The following is a 20,507-nucleotide window of genomic DNA, read 5'->3' as shown; positions in this document are numbered from 1 at the left end:
TCTTCGAAATAGAGGCAAGATTTGTCAAAAGAAGCCGGTCATGCCATGGCTCTGCAAGAAAGCCGACCTTTGTCTTCAAAGAGAAAGATAAGGCTGTCCTGTCAAGACAGGATATTGTGAAAAAATTGCCCCACCCCTTTACTGTTGGGGGGACAGCACGGAGGGAGAGGCAAATGGTGTTCCCTTGCAATTTGAATGCTTGGAACATTGAATAATGATGAAATGATTGAATGATTGATGGAATGATTGCTGCATGTTTTAGCAATGTTTTAACCTACTGAAAGAAATAAGATTTTTTGGCACTGTTCTACTGTTTTAGTAATTTCTATAATATAGTATATCTCTCATTCCCTCTCTAACCATCCCTCTTTCTATCTATCTATGCATATCTCTCTCTCTATCCATCTATCTATCCCTCCCTATCCCATCTCGTTCTATCACCTCTCTCTTCATCTCCCCTTCTCTATGCAACGGCCCTATCCCCCACTTGATTGACTTGACTTGATTCACTGATTGCATTTCTAATAATAAAAGTTGTTTACTTTGTTAACCTAACATGTTTTGTGTTGGCTCAATTTACCCCACACAGTGGCTCATCTTACCCCGTGCATGGGGTAAGTTGAGCCACTTGACATTTTTTTTTCAAGAGGTAATATCACTCTAACCATAAGAGCTTATCAATTATTTTTTGCTCAGATAGTAACAGTACACTTTGAAATTTGGTATGGTGTGTAGACTGGAAGCAAAAATGGCTTTAACATGTAGTTATGATGAAAAATGTAAAAAGTGGCTCATCTTACCCCGCTCTCCCCTACAATTCTAGTGAGAGGCCTGGAAAATTCATTAATTTGGCCTAATTAGTAACTCATTAGCAAAAGAATTTGACAAAACAACGACCAAGTTTTGTGTGCAGTGACGAGTCCTTTCAAACAAAACAATGGGAACGGAAATCTGTGGAGAACCGACGGAAGAAATACGATTTAATTGAATCATGGACGACAGACGGACGGACGGACGCCATGGCAACAGTTTATCAGCCTTTATGGACAGATGAGCTAATAACACACGACTAATCTTTAAACTAATGTTTCCTGAACTATCCAAAATCCCCTGCTATATCAGTTCAAATGTAAACCATAGAAATGCTGTACTATTTGAAAAATGTCTTGTATATAAATTGCAAATGCATGCATGCAAAAAAAAAAAATATGGAAGAGTACATGTTAGCTGTATAAGAACTGATGTTGGTGTGGACTGCATTGTTCAGGAAAACCTCCAGACAGAAATGTGAGCAGCGTTGGAGGCTGGAGCAGCTCGAGGGAGAGATGAGGCACCTCACGGCGGTAAAATCACTCATCACACCATGTCTGTGTCATACATAAGGAGTTAAAATGACCTTGTAGGTACAGATTCATAAACACACATTCACATTTTTTACAGAAGTCCATCGTTTCTATTAGGAAAGAGAACGTTAGCACCCAAAGACAAGCAAGTGTCTGGGGTTCAGTAAGCAAGGAATATCATGCTGTTGTCGGAAAATAATCAACGACAGCATGCTGTGATAAAGCAGAGTCACTGTTCGCATCACGGAGTTGATTGTTTTCCAATAACAGCATGTCCTGAAGTGTTTTACTGGGAAATACACCACTCGTGTTTTTCATCCGAGCTCCAGCCGGGACACGGAGAACCAAAACTGTGACATAAATCGCTGTCACTCGTGAGGAAATTGATGATAAATTTTGTTTTGATAAATTTGGGGACTTTGTTTGTGTTGATTATCATAAGAAAATCACAAATTGGTTTCAAGATATGAAGTTTATCTTCTCGTGTTGAAAAACTCACATTTTTCATACGAAATGCATCGCGGATCTGAGCGACATATTTAAATAATACTGGCTGGCGTTGAGTGGTATATCAGATATATTCCATTCAGCTAGCATGATACTGAACGAGCCGAAGACGAGGAGCTGAATGGAATATATCTGATAGATCACGAAAGAAAGCCAACCAATATTATTATTATTATTATTATTATTATACATACACATTCCTTTCGGGTGTTCAACGCGTCTTTCTCTTTCAAAATTCTCTCAAAATCTTCCGTATTTAACAAAGCAAACCTGGTGGCCATGTTTGTTCATTTACAAATTGTCCCAGTCGCTCGCTAGCGCGCAAGTTTTACGTCTCCGATGTGTGACATCATGTTGTCTTGACAACCATGCAATATTGTAAACCATATTCAACGCTCATTCTCCATTGTGTAGATCAGGGGTGGGCAAACTTTTTGGCTCAGGGGCCACATTGACTTTTGAAATTTGCCAGGCGGGCCGGGCCAGCACCAAATTCATACATATCGAACATAAACCGGAAACGCTTTAGTGTTATTGTAAGGCCTTCACTGACAGAGACCCAAATGCAGATCAGATTGACATTTATTTTAGTTCTCAGTCAACAAAGGCAGAGCAGAAAAATGTTTGCAGTTCAATAGATTGGCACATAAAAAAATACATACACATAAAAACAAACAGCAGCACTACAGCAGCCACCCACGACAACCAAAATTACTAAGAGTTATACTTTTTATATTATTGTCTGTAAACATGTGACTACCATCTTATTACAGCTCCAACATCGTTTTAAAAAGAGAAAGTGTTAATACTCACATTCACTCAGCAACCGCTCAGCTGTATTCGTCTGTGTTTGCACTGACTGGTTGTTAGCATAATTAGCATGCCTGGAGGAAAAGTGCCGTTTGATGTTATAAAACTGCAACGGTTTCTTTGCAAATAAGGCATACAGCCTTTGATCGGACTTCAGCAAAAAAATATTTAGTTGTCCATTCTTTATTGAACACCCTGCACTCACTGTCCACTTTTCTTTTTTTAGGACCACTCATTGTAAAGTTTTATCCTGTGTTCTCGAGATCATCAGTGGCACGGGCGCCAGAATGACTTCCATGGCACGCGCTGCACCACTCTGCAAATGTAATCTCGCGTGAATACGACTGACTGGAAAGACGGATCTCTAGAACACCTGTCTACGTGATAACACTGACGCTTATAGTTTATAGATCTGCTCAATCGTGTTTATATGATTGTCTTCCGCGGGCCGGATGTGGCCCGCGGGCCGTAGTTTGCCCACCTCTGGTGTAGAGTGACGTAATACACGTAGGATAAGCGATATGCTAACAATATTGCATGCTATCGAACCAAATGAATGAAACCTGCTAGAAGGGAATACTGTAGAACACGTTTGTATTCCATTGAAAAAGTGCTCTGTATGTATAATAATTCCCGATATTTCACTCCGATGACATCACTCCCAGTGTTTTCCCGCTGACTAGATAGATGTGCATTGTCAAAATGACGAACCAGTTCAAAATTAAAATTATTTTGATTAACGCGCTTTTTTTTTTTTTTTTGTGGATGTATCCATATAATATAAATAACATTACACAGTGGCGCGAAGATATGAAGTTTATCTTCTCATGTTGGAAATATTTTCACTCGTTCTCTTCACCACTCGAAGATAAACTTCATGTCTTCACGCCACCATGTAATATCCTCTACATATACTGTAGAATTGTGTTGAAAGTCTGCAAAAATCCTAGAACGTGTTAGTTCCTGTTATCACTTATGTTACAGCAGCCGTAATCAGTCGTTCCCTCACCAGCCGCTCTGTTTCTCATTGTTAAAGTTAATAAGACAAAATAAACAAGCAAACATGTAATGTGGCTTGTAACGTTACTGAGAAACCAGGAAGCGTAAAATTCTCATCTCATTATCTGTAGCCGCTTTATCCTGTTCTACAGGGTCGCAGGCAAGCTGGAGCCTATCCCAGCTGACTACGGGCGAAAGGCGGGGTACACCCTGGACAAGTCGCCAGGTCATCACAGGGCTGACACATAGACACAGACAACCATTCACACTCACATTCACACCTACGCTCAATTTAGAGTCACCAGTTAACCTAACCTGCATGTCTTTGGACTGTGGGGGAAACCGGAGCACCCGGAGGAAACCCACGCGGACACGGGGAGAACATGCAAACTCCGCACAGAAAAGCCCTCGCCGGCCACGGGGCTCGAACCCGGACCTTCTTGCTGTGAGGCGACAGCGCTAACCACTACACCACCGTGCCGCCTAGCGTAAAATTCTGTCATGAATAATAAGTACAAAACATGGTCAGGTTGTTTCTAAATTACTGTTTGTCGTGGTCGCAGTTTAAGTATCTAAATTCAAATTTAGGATATTGACTTTTTCCATTCTTCCACTTTGATTTCCATTTAAGCCTACCTTTAGGTTTACAGATTTTCACTTTTTGTTTTTTATTAAAAACATCCCTAAAATGGAATTATTCCTTCTATCAACTTTACAAGATGTATTTATCAATATAAATCCTTTTCATCGAGCACGCAGACTAGTCAGAGTTCAAAAGCACTCAACAGACGTGTTATTGTGTCACAAAATATCAGAGCCAATCATATTCCAATATACAAATACAGTATGTACAGTCAAGCCGGAAAGTCTGCACACCCCTTTCACCTTCTCCACGTTTTATTCCGTTACAGACTTATTCTACAATAGATGGAGTTCAGATTTTGCCTCATATCTACACACAATTGGCAATAATTATGAAGTGAAAACAGGCTTTTAGAAAATATGCAATTTTATTTTTTTCGCGGTCCGGTTTCCATCAAATCCTACGCTCTGATTGGCTGGTGAGCGGGTTTGTATCCTACGATATGGACCCCGGTTACGGACCTCTGGCGACTCGCTCGTTGACAACAACAACAAACATAGTAGCAATTTTTGTCAACATTTTATTTTCGCATTTCTCAGGAGAATAGCATTCATTTTACAGCATGGATCGCGATAACGGCAGTGTTCACAGCGAAAGCGAGTTTTACTACCCTGAGGAAGAAGAAATAAAAGAAAACATTCCAGGAGAAAGCTAAAACCTGTAACTTGCTAACGCCGAGCAAAAACATGGCTGAATCCTCATCTCATCTCATTATGTGTAGCTGCTTTATCCTTCTACAGCGTCGCTGGAGCCTATCCCAGCTGAGTACGGGCGAAAGGCGGGGTACACCCTGGACAAGTCGCCAGGTCATCACAGGGCTGACACATAGACACAGACAACCATTCACACTCACATTCACACCTACGCTCAATTTAGAGTCCCCAGTTAACCTAACCTGCATGTCTTTGGACTGTGGGGGAAACCGGAGCACCCGGAGGAAACCCACGGGGAGAACATGCAAACTCCGCACAGAAAGGCCCTTGCCGGCCACGGGGCTCGAACCCGGACCTTCTTGCTGTGAGGCGACAGCGCTAACCACTACGCCACCGTGCCGCCCTGGCTGAATCCTGAATGACTCAATTTTGTATAAATAGGGGAGTACATCGGCGGCAAAATGTAGTTTTTTTCCTGCCATGGAAGTGCACTTGTATACCGAGGAGGAAGCAATTTGCATTACAGCCGTGAATGAGGATTCAAAATGGCGGCTCGCCTCGGTTTTCCCTTTCGGGCGCTCTCGTTTTCTGTTAGAATTTGGTAAAGAAAAAAATAAATATATTATTTACCAGCTTAAGGTCGGTCCATATGGTGAAATACCATGACCTCGGCCTTGAATACTGACCTCGGTCCAGAGGGCCTCGCTCAGTACTTTCAAGACCTCGGTCACGGTATTTCACGATATGGACCTCCCAGCTGGTAAATAACACACACACACACACATACATACATATATATATATATATATATATATATATATATATATATATATATATATATATATATATATATATATATAAAGAAGCTACGAGCTTGGCACACTTGTTTCTGGACATTTTTGCCTATTCCTCTTAGCAAGCTCCGTCAGGTTGGATGGGGAGCATCGGTACACAGCCATTTTCAGCTCCTTCCACAGATGTTCAATTGGATTCAGGTCTGGGCCCTGGCTGGGCCACTCAAGGACATTCACAGACTTTCTCTGAAGCCACTCCTTTTGTTCTCTTGGCTGTGTGCTTCGGGTCGTCATGTTGGAAGGTAAACCTTCGCCCTAGTCTGAGGTTCAAAACGCTCCGGAGCAGGTTTTCTTCAAGGATCTCTGTGTACTTAGCTGCATTCATCTTTCCCTCTATCAGCACTAGTCACCCCGTTCCCGCTGCTGAAAAAACAACCCCACATCATGATGCTGCCACCGCCATGCTTCACTGTAGGGATGGCATTAGCCAGGTGATGAGCGGTGCCTGGTTTCCTCCAGATGTGACGCTTGGTATTCAGGCCAAAAAGTTTAATTTTGGTTTCATCAGACCAGAGAATGTTGATTCTCATGGTTTGAGAGTCCTCTAGGCCCTTTTGGCAAACTCCAAGCAGGCGGTCATATGCCTTTTACTAAGGAGTGGCTTCCGTCTGGCCACTCTACCATAAAGGCCTGATTTGTGGAATACTGCCTGGATGGTTGATCTTCTGAAAGGTTCTCCCATCTCCACAAGGATATGCTATGCTGGAGCTCTCTCAGAGTGACCCTCGGGTTCCTGCTCACTTCCCTGGCCAAGGCCCATGTTCCCCGATCGCTCGGTTTGGCCAGGCGGCCAGGTCCAGGAAGATTCTTGGTGGTTCCAAACTTCTTCCATTTACGAATGATGGTGGCCACTGTGCTCTTTGGGACCTTTTAAAGCTGCAGCAAATTTTCTGTACCCTTCTCCAGATCCATGCCTTGACACAATCCTGTTTCTGAGGTCTGCAGATAATTCCTTTGACCCCACGGCTTGGAGTTTGCTCAGACATGTACGGTCAACTGTGGGACCTTATATAGGCAGGTGCTGGCGATCCCCAATCATGTCCAATCAATTGAATTTACCACAGGTGGACTCCAGTTAAGTTGTAGAAACATCTCAAGCGGTATCACTGGAAGCAAAATGCACCTCAGCCCACTTTTGGGTGTCATATCAAAGGGTGTGCACACTTGTGTACATATTTTACATTTTGATTTTTAATAAATTGGCACAAATGTTTAAAAACCTGCTTTCACTTTCATTATGGGCTATTTTGTGGAGAATTTTGTGACAAAAATTGAACTCAATCTATTGTAGAATAAGTCTGTAACGGAATAAAACGTGGAGAAGGAGAAAGGGGTGTGCAGACTTTCCGGCTTGACTGTAGGTCGAGGGGTGTGCGTCAAATTTGCATATTAATACAATCTGGAATTTTTTTTTTTTGAGACGTTGAATAATAATGACTGAATTTATTACCTGGTGTTGGAAATTAACTTCCAAACTTTTTTTTTTTGCATTCCTCATTAATTCCAGAGCTTCACTGAAATTACAGACGTCCCACCATCTTCTACTTCGTCAGCTCACATCCCAGACGCTGTCAGCAGCCACGACTTGGACTCGTACAAACTACTGCGCCACCTCCAGAGCCGCATCCGGCAGCTGCAGGCTGACACACAGAGCCCCACACACACCTCCACCTCCACCGCCAGAGCTGAGCGTTTAAACCGGGACCGGGGGAACACCGAGCTGGCCGGATCCTACCTCGAGACAGTATGTAACATCCTACCTGGAGACAGTATGTGACCTACTGAGAACCTTATAAAGCTCATCGATAATGAGTTTACACCTTTCCATTTCTATGTGCTCCAGTCTCCAAGGAAATGTTCAGTCAATTAAATCCTAAGTGACACAACCGAGATTCCAAGAGAGCGTAACTGCCCTTGTGAGTTAGATCATCTTTTTTTTTTCTTTTTAATTCCTACTACCAGTAAGAATCAACTCTTTCGACTCTTGAAGCATGACGATAAATTACACTGCAAGAGTAACTACATTAGGGGGCATTATGGCTCAGGTGGATAAGGCGCCACACCATAAATCCGGGGACCCGGGTTCAATTCCAACCCGAGGTCATTTCCCGATCCCTCCCCGTCTCTCTCTCTCCTGCTCATTTCCTGTCTCTACACTGTCCTATCCAATAAAGGTGAAAAAAGCCCAAAAAATATCTTGAAAAAAAAAAAAAAGAGTAACTGCATTACGTACTGTGCAAAAGTTTAAGTCCCCCTATTTTTTTTTCTTCTCCATACAAACTGTGTTATAGATTTCTATTTTATGACTTCTACATTGGCGGCACGGTGGTGTAGTGGTTAGCGCTGTCGCCTCACAGCAAGAAGGTCCGGGTTCGAGCCCCGTGGCCGGCGACGGCCTTTCTGTGCGGAGTTTGCATGTTCTCCCTGTGTCCGCGTGGGTTTCCTCCGGGTGCTCCGGTTTCCCCCACAGTCCAAAGACATGCAGGTTAGGTTAACCTGTTACTCTAAATTGAGCGTAGGTGTGAATGTGAGTGTGAATGGTTGTCTGTGTCTATGTGTCAGCCCTGTGATGACCTGGCGACTTGTCCAGGGTGTACCCCGCCTTTCACCCGTAGTCAGCTGGGATAGGCTCCTGCTCGCCTGCGACCTGTAGAACAGGATAAAGCGGCTACAGATGATGAGATGAGACTTCTACGTTATCGAGTCAAAACATTCAGAGTTCCAAATGTTCGGGGGGGTTTTCCAGCACAAATTTAAATGTTGCAGGGGGGAAAAAAAAGTTTGTGACCTGTCTGAGCAGCATATTCCATAAGATCGCACTTTTCAAATGAAAAAAGAAAACGTAATGAAGGCTGCTGGGTTTTGGTGTAAAATGAAGAAGTGAGTGTGACAGTCAAAGTGTCCAGAAGAACTGGGGCTGGTTCTGTAAGATGCTCAGTAAAACCTACAGCTCATTTCCGCATAAAACTGCACTCACTGGACCTTTTTTTCCCCAAGCAAATGGTCGTCTCACACCAAATATTGACTTTGTTATATTCATTTATTACGGCTTACTGATTACTGTTTATAGTATGTATTTTTTTTTTAATGTTGAAACATTTCATTTCATTATTTTTAAGCCGTTTTTGGTTGACAGCATTTGCTTGCATGCGCCTAAGACTTTTGCATAGTGCTGTATATCTATATAATAAGCAACTGTGTTTGTTTGTCTCGAGCTAACATCGCCATTTCTCGATGGACTTTCACCAAATTCGGCAAGTAGGTCCGGGGATGACCTGGAATTTTGCACACAAACAAAATTCATGTACGGGCCCCAGGGAGGGGCACAATATCCACCCACCCCCTTGCTCAATGCCTTTCACATTACATTTATCAACACAAACTCTCAGCAGATCTTCACTAAACTTGGCACGTAGGTACAGAAGATAGCCACAATTTGGCAGAACTCAGAAATTCCATATTGGGGTGCCCGGTGGGCCGCAGGGTGGTGGATCGTTGGATTTTTGTTTGTCTTGGGTTAACGTCACCATTTCTCGACGGATCTTCACCAAATTTGACATCGAAGTCTGGGGGCATTCCAGAATTTTGCAAAACCCGAGCAACCTGCTAGTATACAATAAAGAAAAAAAGGCTCACGTATGCGAGTCAGCTCTCAGAGTTCAACGAAATGATCCAATTCAAAGAGTCGACTCATTAGAGAACAGCACATCACTACTGTGTCCCATCTCTCATGTCCATTAGAGCAGCTGATCACGATCTCACATGGATTGAATTGTGCAGTTTGAAAAGATGCTCCACGGAGGAAGCAGCACATCTTCCTCAATCTCGCTGGTTACTGGAGGGCACGTGATGGAGAAAAATTCCAAAATATATTAAATAATTGAATTCTATTACTTTACACTATTTCCAGCTATGGACTATTTGTTTTATCGGTTGTAATCATATTATGAACTGTTTATGGTTGATTATTTGAGAGGTTTTTTTTATTATTATTAATAAAAACACATTCAACTTTTCAGAACATCTGTAATTTTATTAAAAAAAAAAAAAACAAGCAGGAAGAAAGACACAAAATATCGTCACATTTTATGTATTTTCTTGAAATACAGGCTTGGTGGATGTCCAGCAGAACGTTCCAGTTTGTTGCTGTAATATTTATTAATTGAATTCAATATTGCCCGTACTTGAAGTTTATTTTTATTTAACAAAAAAAACACGTCAATGAGCACAGAAATTGTACGAAAGTCACAACTTCTGGACGTGTGCATGAAAGTGAACAAAACACTTCTTCACTACATGTGTACACCCAGACAAGAATTTTGGCGCCCCCCCGATTGAACGAACAAAAAAAACCACACACCTTGTTAACTTTAAAAAATTAGTGTGTAAGTGTATAATACAAGTCTAAGGGCAGCCGTCATATTCCGTCCATTAACATTAATTTTAATATAAACCGCATCCTTTGTAATGATAAATTCTTCCACGAAGCTCTAAATCGATACAGTGGAGGATACAAAGCTAACTGGTGTAGTACAAGAGGAATAAAACACTTCAGGACATGGATGTGGAGACTTCACCGTCATGGTCATGCCATCCTGCTGCTGATTATTTTCCTGGACCTGCACAAGACCCTGTATTTTATTCCTTACTCGAATATCAACAACTGCTCTTACACCTCCGTACGGAAGCCGCGAGAGGCCCTTCATATGATCTTTTTTTTATTCACCTTGTTATCCCGAGAAAACAAAATTATTTCATGATCTCAGCTGGATCGCTGTATCTCCGTCGGTAGAGACGAAGCCGGGCCAGTCTTCTGCGGAGGTGCCGCGGACTAATTTTGAAATTATCCCTTATTAAAAGGCTTAATGCAATCTCTCCCTGTGTCAACCCCTGATCAAAATATTGCCTTATTAGGTGATCGATTATTCCAGACATTCTAATGACCAAAGTTGCGTCTATACAGAATGAGAAATAGCCCCAAAGTCAGCATATCACAAGTCTCTTGGCGCACCTGAATGAACCATTTCTCAGCTGTTTACTCGAGATCACGAAATAATCATTTCGTTTTCTCGAGATCTCGAATTAGTTGTGGTGTTTTCTCGAGATCCTGAATTAACTATGTCGTTATCTCGGGATAACAAGGTGAATTAAAAAAAGGATTATATGAAGGGCCTCTCTCAGCTTCCGTACATCCGTTACAAAGGAGCGTTAATCAAAAAAGGTTTTTAGGTCAGATGCGGTAGAGGCTCAGGTGGATCGTTTTACACGTCGCAAACCGAACTACAAGCTTTAAAAAAAGAAAAAAAACCCGTCAGATGGACAGAGAGGTCCGATTCTGTCTCAGGCTTTACGTCGATGTATGAATCAGTTTTACTTTAGGTTTTTGTGTGTGTGTGTGAGAGAGAGAACAGACTGGAACTGGTGAGATCGTGATGACAAACTGAAGCGTAAATATCCTGTATAATGGATCACTGGATCAACAGCCATGTTGTCACATGACTTCACACTTTACATCATGTGTCAGGTATTCATCGTGCGATGCCTTCCCTGCAACACAAACTCTTAAAATACAATCCAAAGCTGCGAACCAAGGATACATACAGGATATGATGCAAGACATGGCACAAAAAAAACCCCTCACATCATCTCATCATTGTAGTGCAATACCAACAGCTCGACCTTGTGACATTTTGGCAGAACCCAAAATCCTCTGGTCGAAGCTCGACAAAGTTCATTTCATGCTTGCAGGCTCGAGTCTATAGCTCCATGTCCTCCTCTGTGGAGCTGGAGGCTGCGGAAGGGCAAGCGAGAGGGCTGAAGGTGTGTTCATCCAGCCTTTTAGGGGCGTGGACGGGGACGGGTGTTGGCGTCTGTCTGCACACCGGCTGCTGTTTACGCTGCTGTCTCTGCAGAGAGTCCTTCAGTTGCTGAGTGAACGGGTCCTCCAGGGGGCGCCACAGCACCAGCTCCATACATGATCGGCTCCTGCACAGGTGACGAATATATCAGATATTAGGGTTTTATGTTTTTTTTTAAAAAACAGCTCTGACCAACTCATTTTATTTTTTTTTTTTAATTTCTGGAGCTCTCTTTTTCTCTCTCTCCTCCTGACTCACATGACCCAAACGTAAAACTCACTTCACTCTCAGCATGCATACGTGCTGCGTTATTCGAGTTAACTTTCTGCCATCGTTAACCTGCGTGTCAAATTGAAATCTCTGCCTAGAACAGGACAATCTGTTCGTGTTATTGCTTAATAACAGTCCGGAACAAAAACTACACAAATTTGAGACACGAGGTTACGTTGTTGGGTCACATGGTGCTATACTGCCTCTACTATTTATGCTGGCGTTTCCAAATGACCACAGGATACGCCATTATACCACAGCACTGCCGAATTCTGGATTCCGATTGGTCGGAACGTGTTGATTGATTGATTAAATTTTCTTTCGTATAAATACAGAGGTGATTATCGAAAATCGCGCATGCTGATTGGTTGAGAGATTCGGCTTATTGATTTTTTTTTTTCTCGATTAATCACCTCGAGCGACTCGGTAAAACGGCGGCCAGTCGATCGCTCCGTCACCGTAAGTGAGGAAGAATTACAAAGGATGAAAGAAAATGCTGTTCCTAAAAGTACTAAAGATGCTACGAAGTTTGGTCTAAAATTATTCAAAAGGTAAGGTGGAACTGCGATTTATTTTATTGATTTCAAAAAATATATTTTATTTATATATATATATATATATATATATTTTTTTTTTTTTTTTTTTACGTGAGTCGGAATAGATAAGTGACAAGTCCGAGTTATTACACTTACATGCTGCTTTTTTTTTAATATAAATTGTTAAATAGCAGCAGAGATGTTGAACGTTTCTGGAAAGAGTCTCCACGCTTTAACGGTCAGTAAGTTTTCCTTACTTTAAGCTTTCTGGTTTTTTGGTAACGGGACAAGCTGAATTCTTTTCGTCAAGGAAGAGAGAGGAGGGAAAAAAACAAGGCTGGTGTTTATCACTGTTAAAACGCAAGCGAGAACATGAATTTGTTTCGCAGACGTTCCACAAATATAAATGGATAAAACGTACGACGTAATTTTTTTTTTTTTTTTTTAAACTGGCGTCAATTCACTGTGGTGTAAAAGGAACAAATATATCAGGGTGTATTGGCTCTGCTATAACAGCACACCCTTTTAAGTTTTATTACCTCGCCTGCAATGGCGTAAGCAGGGCGAGGGATTGTAATCAGTGCGGTTTGTTTGTTTGTCTTTTATCAGTCTTGCGTCTAGACGGTTCCACCGATTGACTTCAAATTTTCAGGTTAGGTGGGCAATGGTCCATAGATTACCTGATTAAATTTTGGATGTAAATCGGATGAAGGTCACCGGGAAAGGTCAACCTTTTGGTCAAAATAACATTTTCCATTATAACTCAAACGGTTGCCGATATACAAATGTTTACTATTAGGAGCGTATAGGAACTCCCATATGGCCTTTCATTTGGCACCATGATGAGTGACCTTTCAAGGTCATGGATTTTCAGAGGGCTGTAACTTTAAAATGGTTCATGATCGCCAGATATTTACCATTATCAACATACAAGTCCCCCCATCTGGGCTTTCAGTAGCCACCATGACCTTTGATGACTCAAATATCAAAAACTCAAGGTCATAGATTTTCATAGGACTATAACCTGACAGCTGATGATTGAGAAACAGGAATCAAATAAGTGCTGCCGGGCGAGGTTTCTTTTGCCAGGCAGCTCTTGTTCCTTACGTTATAGATCAATCGAGCAGAAAATCAACTCTAACGAAACAGATGATCCTGAGGAAGTCAGTCACTGATTTTGAATTTCACGTTATGACGACACAGAAACTGCTCCAGAATAAGAACCATTATTCTATCCACATTCACACGATCTGATTGGCTACTCTACTACTAGGATATCAGCTCATATACCATGAGGAGAGAAAAACAAAATGGCAAGGACAAAATCACCCCCCCCCCAAAAAAGCAACAAAATATGGAATACAAGTATTTGATGCTAAGAAATTTTTTTTTTCAAGAATTATCGCATTTTTCACAAATTGTTCCCGTCGTTTCGCCGGTTTGTTTACGTTCTTCATCTTTAAGCATTAAAATTTGCTGAATTTTTTTTTTTTAGACTGGTTCAAAAGCTCAAAGAAGTTTGAAAAATTACAGAACTGAAACGTTCAAGGAAGAATTAAATAAATGCCTAAAGCTGTTCTAGACCTCGGCACGACAGCAAGACGGCACTTTCTACAAAAAAAACAAAAAAAACACTAAAAAGTCAATTCGTGCCGCCATCGATAGGTTTTTAAGAAGCCCGCCTAAGCGGAAATGATTTTGTCGGACGTATTGTGAAAAGTTTTTATTTATCGAATTTACAAAAAATAAAAATGCTCCGTTTCTCAAAATCCAGTGAATGTGGATAGAATAAACGCAGTTATTCCACTCAATCTCGTCGTACTGTACGTATCGGCTCATGTACGACTCGATTTCATGGAATAACTATTAAACAGATCAAACGAATCAGTGTGAATGTGTAAAATTATCAAAAACATGATGATTTGCTGTTGTTAACTGGATACTGGATAACAATTAGGCTATAATGACGTTCACAATAACAGAATGTCACGTTCTGGCCGATTCAGGTGTCGTCCGTGACGTATACTCGGAGAAAGGACACTCACACGGACTGTGCTACTGTATGAGGGAGAATGTCGGCGATGCCGCGCTGCAGCCCCTCCCTCAGGCTGTCGGACAGCACGAGCACGGGTCTGCGCTGAGGCGGCTCTACGTCCAGATCCTCATCGCTGTCATCCTCCAGAGTGATTCTGAACACACACATGCACGCGCGCAAGCACGCAAAAAAAAAACACACCCACACAAGCAGTGAAACCCGGGTCACGAAGATGGAATAATGACGCAGCCACAGGTGAATAAGAATATGACTTCATAAATCAAAATTTATGAGCTAACCTACTGGGCTAATCACGTTTCTGCAGAGCCGTATATTTCGGTTAGCTAACTTATGGCGAGCTAGTAAAGTGTATTAAGCCTCGGTCACAACCGGCCGTACGTGCTCCTACGGCCGGTCTACGTGCAAAAAACGCAAGAAACGCACGGAGGGCGCGCGTGTGACGTGCTGATTTTCGAGCCGTAGACCGGCCGCAGAGGTTCTTTGTCATGTCGAACAAACTCTACGGGCGCTTATGTTTTTTTCAGGTTGCAAGACAAACTTACGGCCAATGTGCGTCTTTCTCCACGAACAAAAAAAAAAACGCAGCAATTTGGGAAACGCCAAAAATCGCACATACGGTTGTGACCTAGGCTTTAATGTAGACTAAGGCAAAAGAACAATTTCACTGCGGAACGTTCCAGTACGCTTGGATTGGCAGGAAACGTCAAGCGTTTGAAGATGTAGACACTAGAAGAGTAGAAAAGATGATGTTCTCTTTCTATAAACGTGTTATACAGCAATTAACAAGAAAACGCGTGCGTGAACTTTAACTAATACGGACGAGCGATAGCTTTCGTGGTTACCGTATAACCGGGTGTATATACACCTGCACTCCAGGGCTGTTTGAAGATGTTTATAAGCAAGAAAACTAGCATGCGAGACTAACTAGAGATGGAAGGAAAGGGGGCGGGGTTTCCAGGCCTATTAAAAACACTGTGAAACTAAGATACAACACAAACGTGTGTAAGCAGCAGAGTTATATGACGGAGCTGTATTGCAGTCAGTCAGTTTCTTTAAACCGTAGTTCCTGATCGTGATAAGCCGTGCACGCTGTTTAATCCATGTAGTAAAACTCCTTCGAGTGAGCTGAATCGCAGATCGGGTGACGTGTCTCGCATAGCGGCGGGATTCAGACGCACGAGGTACAGCGACAGCATCGAGGCGCGTTCATTTTCCTCCAGTTGTTGAAACTTGAGATATGAATAATAATTTACACATCCAGTACTGTGCAAAAGTCTTTGGCACCCCTTTCCCCGCCCCCCCTTTCTTCACATAAACTTTGTTATAGATTTCTACATTATCGAGTCAAAGCATTACAAAAACATTTGAGAGTTCCAAACGTTCGTCTCTGAGCAGTATATTCCATAAGAGAGCACTTTTCAGATTAAAAGGGGAAAAAAAAAAAAAAAAAACATAATGAAGGCTACTCGGGTTTTGGTGCAAAATGAAGAAACAAGTGTGACCATGACTACGTTCAGACTGCACCCTGAAACGACCCATATCCGATTTTTTTGCCCATATGCGACCTGTATCCGATTTGTTATTGACAATCTGAACGACACAGATCCGATTTTTTTCACATGCGACCCAGGCCGCTTGGATATGTGGTCCTAATTCCGATGCATATCCGTTATTTTCACATGCGACTGCAGTCTGACCAGACAGGTCACATTCATGCGACCTACACGTCATCAACAAGAGACAAACGTCACTATTCTGCGTTGGCTAATCCCGCCTCTTTGGTGGAAAACAACATTTGTACAGTTTTCAGAATTTAAATAGACTTTTATAGAATTGATCAAGCTAATGGTGGATTTGGTAGGGACCTGGATGTTAAACCATCCTGTATTACATAAGATTGTTCTGGAAATTTCCAGTAATTTGACACCTTCGACCTCATTAGTCTGCTGCCCACATTAATCAGATTATTGTGCGAGTTCCGCCGCTGCCACAAAAACCACATCGCCAGGTCTCGCCTCATCCCCATGCTTTACTTGCAAACTTGAAGAGTGCGCTTTTTTTTTGTTTACGTATTACGTAGATGTGCTTATTACGTGTCAATTTGCGCATGCAGGACACTTTTGGGTCGTTTTCCGTTCATATTGGAGATCGCATACAAGTCTCATATAACTGGTAATGTGAACGGCCTAACAAAAAAATCGGATTTCACAACAAATCGGATATGGGTCGTTTCAGGTTGCAGTCTGAACGTAGTCAAAGTATCCAGAAGAACTGCGGCTGGTTCTGTAAGATGCTCAGTAAAACCTACAGATCATTTCCGCATAAAACTGCACTCACTGGACCCGAGATGCCTTTTTTTTTTTTTTTTTTTAAGCAAAAGGTCGTCTCGCACCAAACATTGACTGTTATAGTGATTTATTATGGCTTACTGCTGTTTATATACACTACCGTTCAAAAGTTTGGGGTCACTTTGAAATGTCCTTATTTTTGAAAGAAAAGCACTGTTCTTTTCAATGAAGATCACTTTAAACTAATCAGAAATCCACTCTATACATTGCTAATGTGGTAAATGACTATTCTAGCTGCAAATGTCTGGTTTTTGGTGCAATATCTCCATAGGTGTATAGAGGCCCATTTCCAGCAACTCTCACTCCAGTGTTCTAATGGTACAATGTGTTTGCTCATTGCCTCAGAAGGCTAATGGATGATTAGAAAACCCTTGTACAATCATGTTAGCACAGCTGAAAACAGTTGAGCTCTTTAGAGAAGCTATAAAACTGACCTTCCTTTGAGCAGATTGAGTTTCTGGCAGGGCTTTGAACCAGTTCAAGGAACAAAAACCGGGAACTTTTTCTATTTCACATGGAACAGAAACGAAACCAGAAACTTTATTATTTTTTATGTTCCGGAACAGAAACGCTTATTAAAAATAATGGTAACCGGTTAATACCGGTTTTTATTTCGTTCCTCAAAGTTTCCGTAGCCTACAAATAAAAAAGTCATTCTTCTCCTGCGCAAGTTTCTATGACCCGCTGGGGTTCACTTCCTGTGTGACGTTCGCTGACTGAATGGAGAGAGCGGGAGGGTGGACTACTATCACGTCTCCACATCTTAAATAAGAGGTAAATATTGCAGTCTATCGTTATTCAAAAACGTCAATTTCAAACACGATATCAATATATTTGTCCACGTTAATGAGAGGCTCGCGAACATTAAATGACATTAACCTCTGTTAGCCTATCAATGCATAGGGCCTGACTAGCCTTTGGTAACACACTAAACGAATTATCTTTCATTTTTGGCACTTTTTCTGTTTGTGTAGATGGGAAGACATACTGAGAATCCAAATCGCCAACATTTGAAATAATAATTGTTTAGAATTATTTCTTGTCTTATTTAATGAAGGTTGTAATAGAATTAGCCTACATTTGGCTTAAGCTGGATGAGACAGAGACATAACTTTATAGCCATTTGTTAAACAGCTGACAGGGAACGTAATTAACCGTTCCGGGAACGATATTTTTTTGTTCTAACCGGTTCGGGAACGTCTATTTAATGGTGGAACCCAAAACCGGAAACGTTAAAATTCCGTTTCTGTTCGGAACGAACCAATAGGAAAAAAATTCTGGTTCAAAGCCCTGGTTTCTGGAGCATCACATTTGTGGGGTCGATTAAATGCTCAAAATGGCCAGAAAAATGTCTTGACTATATTTTCTATTCATTTTACAACTTATGGTGGTAAATAAAAGTGTGACTTTTCATGGAAAACATAAAAAATTGTCTGGGTGACCCTAAACTTTTGAACGGTAGTGTATATACACTTTTTTTAATGTTAAACATTTCATTTCGTTATTTTTGGTCTACAGCATTTCTTTGTGTACGTCTAAGACTTTTGCACAGGACTGTAGCTTGGGCGCAAAAATCCCGAGCTGCTGGTTTGTCCGTCCATGTTCTCCCACCGCCCAAGATCACGTGTGCGCTTGCTATATATTGAGGATGTTTTTTTTACTAACGGATTGAGGACATTTTGGCCGGTCTTCACTTTTTCAAAGGGCTGTTTGAGGATGAAGACTTAGTTTTAGGGTTCAGGTGAAGCATTTACTTGTGATGGTTAAAGCAGATACGTAGAACCTTTATTTTTAAATACATTTCTGAGTGGACAGTACCTCCATCTTTGACTCTTGTATGCTGCATAAATGGGAATAAAAAAAAATAAAAAAAATACATTGAGAGTTAAAATCAACCGCAAAGTTGGCATTGGAGCCGCCCCGCTGAGCCAGCCACCCCTGAGTGCGTGACATCACTGCGGTAACTGGTTTTAAGGCCGAGGCCTTTGCCAGCTATAGACCAAAGTCATATAAATAAAAACTTATGGTGAAAGTAAGAAATAGCGTTACCGACTTGCTCAACTAAGACTGATTTGACTTCACTGACTGTGTGTTGACTCATTAAAACAGGATAAAACGTAAAAGGCTAATTAAATAATCAGATGAACTGAGAATCACATTCTGGAGCAAATTAAATAAATAATCTTATACTGGTAACTTAAACACAATGCAGATACACAACGTGTTTTTGTTGTTTTTATCCAAATGAGAGTCAGAGCTTACCCGTTTGTGTTCTCGCTTCTTGAAGGCCGATCTTGCGGCCAACTGTTTTGAAACAATCTGACTTTCAGTTGTTCGTTCAGCTCTCTGTTCATTCGCTTCTTCCATGTAAGGGCGAGATGGCAGCAATATCCAGTGGAGAAATCAGCCGGCTGCTCCACTCATTCTCCATTTTGTCCATACAGAGTACTCCGCCATTACTGCTCAGCTCAGGCAAATACTAAAACCCGGGACGGAACGTCACCGGTTTTAGCAACAACCGTGGGGAGGTCACTGCCTGAGCAATACGTCACGTCCCGTTCCATTCCATCCCAGGTTTTAGCAACAACCCTCGGCTCACACTCTGGGAGAACTGATGCAACTGAACTTTGCTTTTAAAAAAAAAAAACAACACACAAATACTTTTCTTTTTCTTGTTTCCTTTAATTGTTGGTACTGCACCCTCTTTCAATACAGGCTTATAGCCAAAGTTCCTCAACAGATCAGAGGTCTCGTATGAATCTTCAGTAAAATGTGCAGAGCAGAGGAGAAACCACTTCGTAGGCGCCCAATGTGCCCGTGAACTTCTCGCAAAACGCGTCCAAACCTTTGCAGTTTGAACATTCTTGGGCCATGAATGCAATGTAAATCCAGCTTCTGTTGTGTTGCTGCACTTGCCAGCAACACGTCGACGTGGCACGGCAATAAATTAGCTCAAAATGGAGGCTCGGAGTTGCAGTCAGCTCTGTGTTTTGGTATAGCGGAAATGGCGAGGAGACTGACAGACTTCCTGCTGTGACGTTACGGACGTCAAGGTCATTCACTCAGACCGCTACCTGTATAAATCACTTTAATCGTAAAACTTACTATATTAGATTTATTGTTAACGCTTAAAACCATTCCTGTGCCATTCTTGAGGTCTCAAGGCATTTATAAACAAAAGTGAGGCCATGATTCTGCATACATGCTTTAAGGTTCAGGTAAGGGGCTCGGGAATACGTGAGATCAATGAGAGTCCCTACACCGATAAAAGTACAAAAACGCATGTGTTTCTCTGATACGAGTAAACAGACACTGACAAACCTTCTACTCCGCTCAGGTCTACAAGTCTCTAACCTGTTCTCGATCTCCTGCAGCTTCCTCTGTGCCGCCTCCACCTCCATACAGGAGCCCTCTGTCTCCACCCTGACAGCCGGTAAAGGGCTCCGATTGTACTGGGTGTTTGGGGACGGCGGGGCGGAGGTACCGCAGTGCTGAACGGTGGGAGAACCTACAGTCGCACACTCGGCCAACCACTCTGGGTCTGGTCTGGATCTTGCGTCTTCCAAGGGATCGGATTCTCCCTCATCCATCATCTTCTGTCTTTTGGCGCTGCAGCCTCTATACGAGGAA

The 20,507-nt window shown here is 42.0% G+C and overlaps 2 protein-coding genes across 2 annotated transcripts in view; one reads left to right on the top strand and one right to left on the bottom strand.

Moving 5' to 3' along the window:
- The window catches only part of si:ch211-102c2.8 (trichohyalin), a 58,390-nt gene extending 50,333 nt beyond the window's left edge, over positions 1 to 8,057 (top strand). The window contains exons 21-22 of the mRNA XM_060907142.1: positions 1,268 to 1,343; positions 7,317 to 8,057. Of these exons, the coding sequence (XP_060763125.1) occupies positions 1,268 to 1,343; positions 7,317 to 7,586 (346 nt within the window). The 3' untranslated portion in view covers positions 7,587 to 8,057. The remainder of the gene's footprint in view (positions 1 to 1,267; positions 1,344 to 7,316) is intronic.
- A 1,764-nt stretch (positions 8,058 to 9,821) lies between these two features.
- ccdc117 (coiled-coil domain containing 117) overlaps positions 9,822 to 20,507 on the bottom strand; it is a 33,870-nt gene continuing 23,184 nt past the window's right edge. Inside the window, exons 4-6 of the mRNA XM_060907467.1 lie at positions 20,232 to 20,495; positions 14,519 to 14,662; positions 9,822 to 11,794 (exon numbers count right to left, since the gene is read on the bottom strand). Of these exons, the coding sequence (XP_060763450.1) occupies positions 11,566 to 11,794; positions 14,519 to 14,662; positions 20,232 to 20,495 (637 nt within the window). The 3' untranslated portion in view covers positions 9,822 to 11,565. The remainder of the gene's footprint in view (positions 11,795 to 14,518; positions 14,663 to 20,231; positions 20,496 to 20,507) is intronic.

Source organism: Neoarius graeffei, chromosome 24 (assembly GCF_027579695.1).
Source record: "Neoarius graeffei isolate fNeoGra1 chromosome 24, fNeoGra1.pri, whole genome shotgun sequence".
NCBI lineage: Eukaryota > Metazoa > Chordata > Actinopteri > Siluriformes > Ariidae > Neoarius > Neoarius graeffei.
Note: the sequence above shows the minus strand (reverse complement) of the source record. Positions and strands in the feature narration are given on the sequence as shown.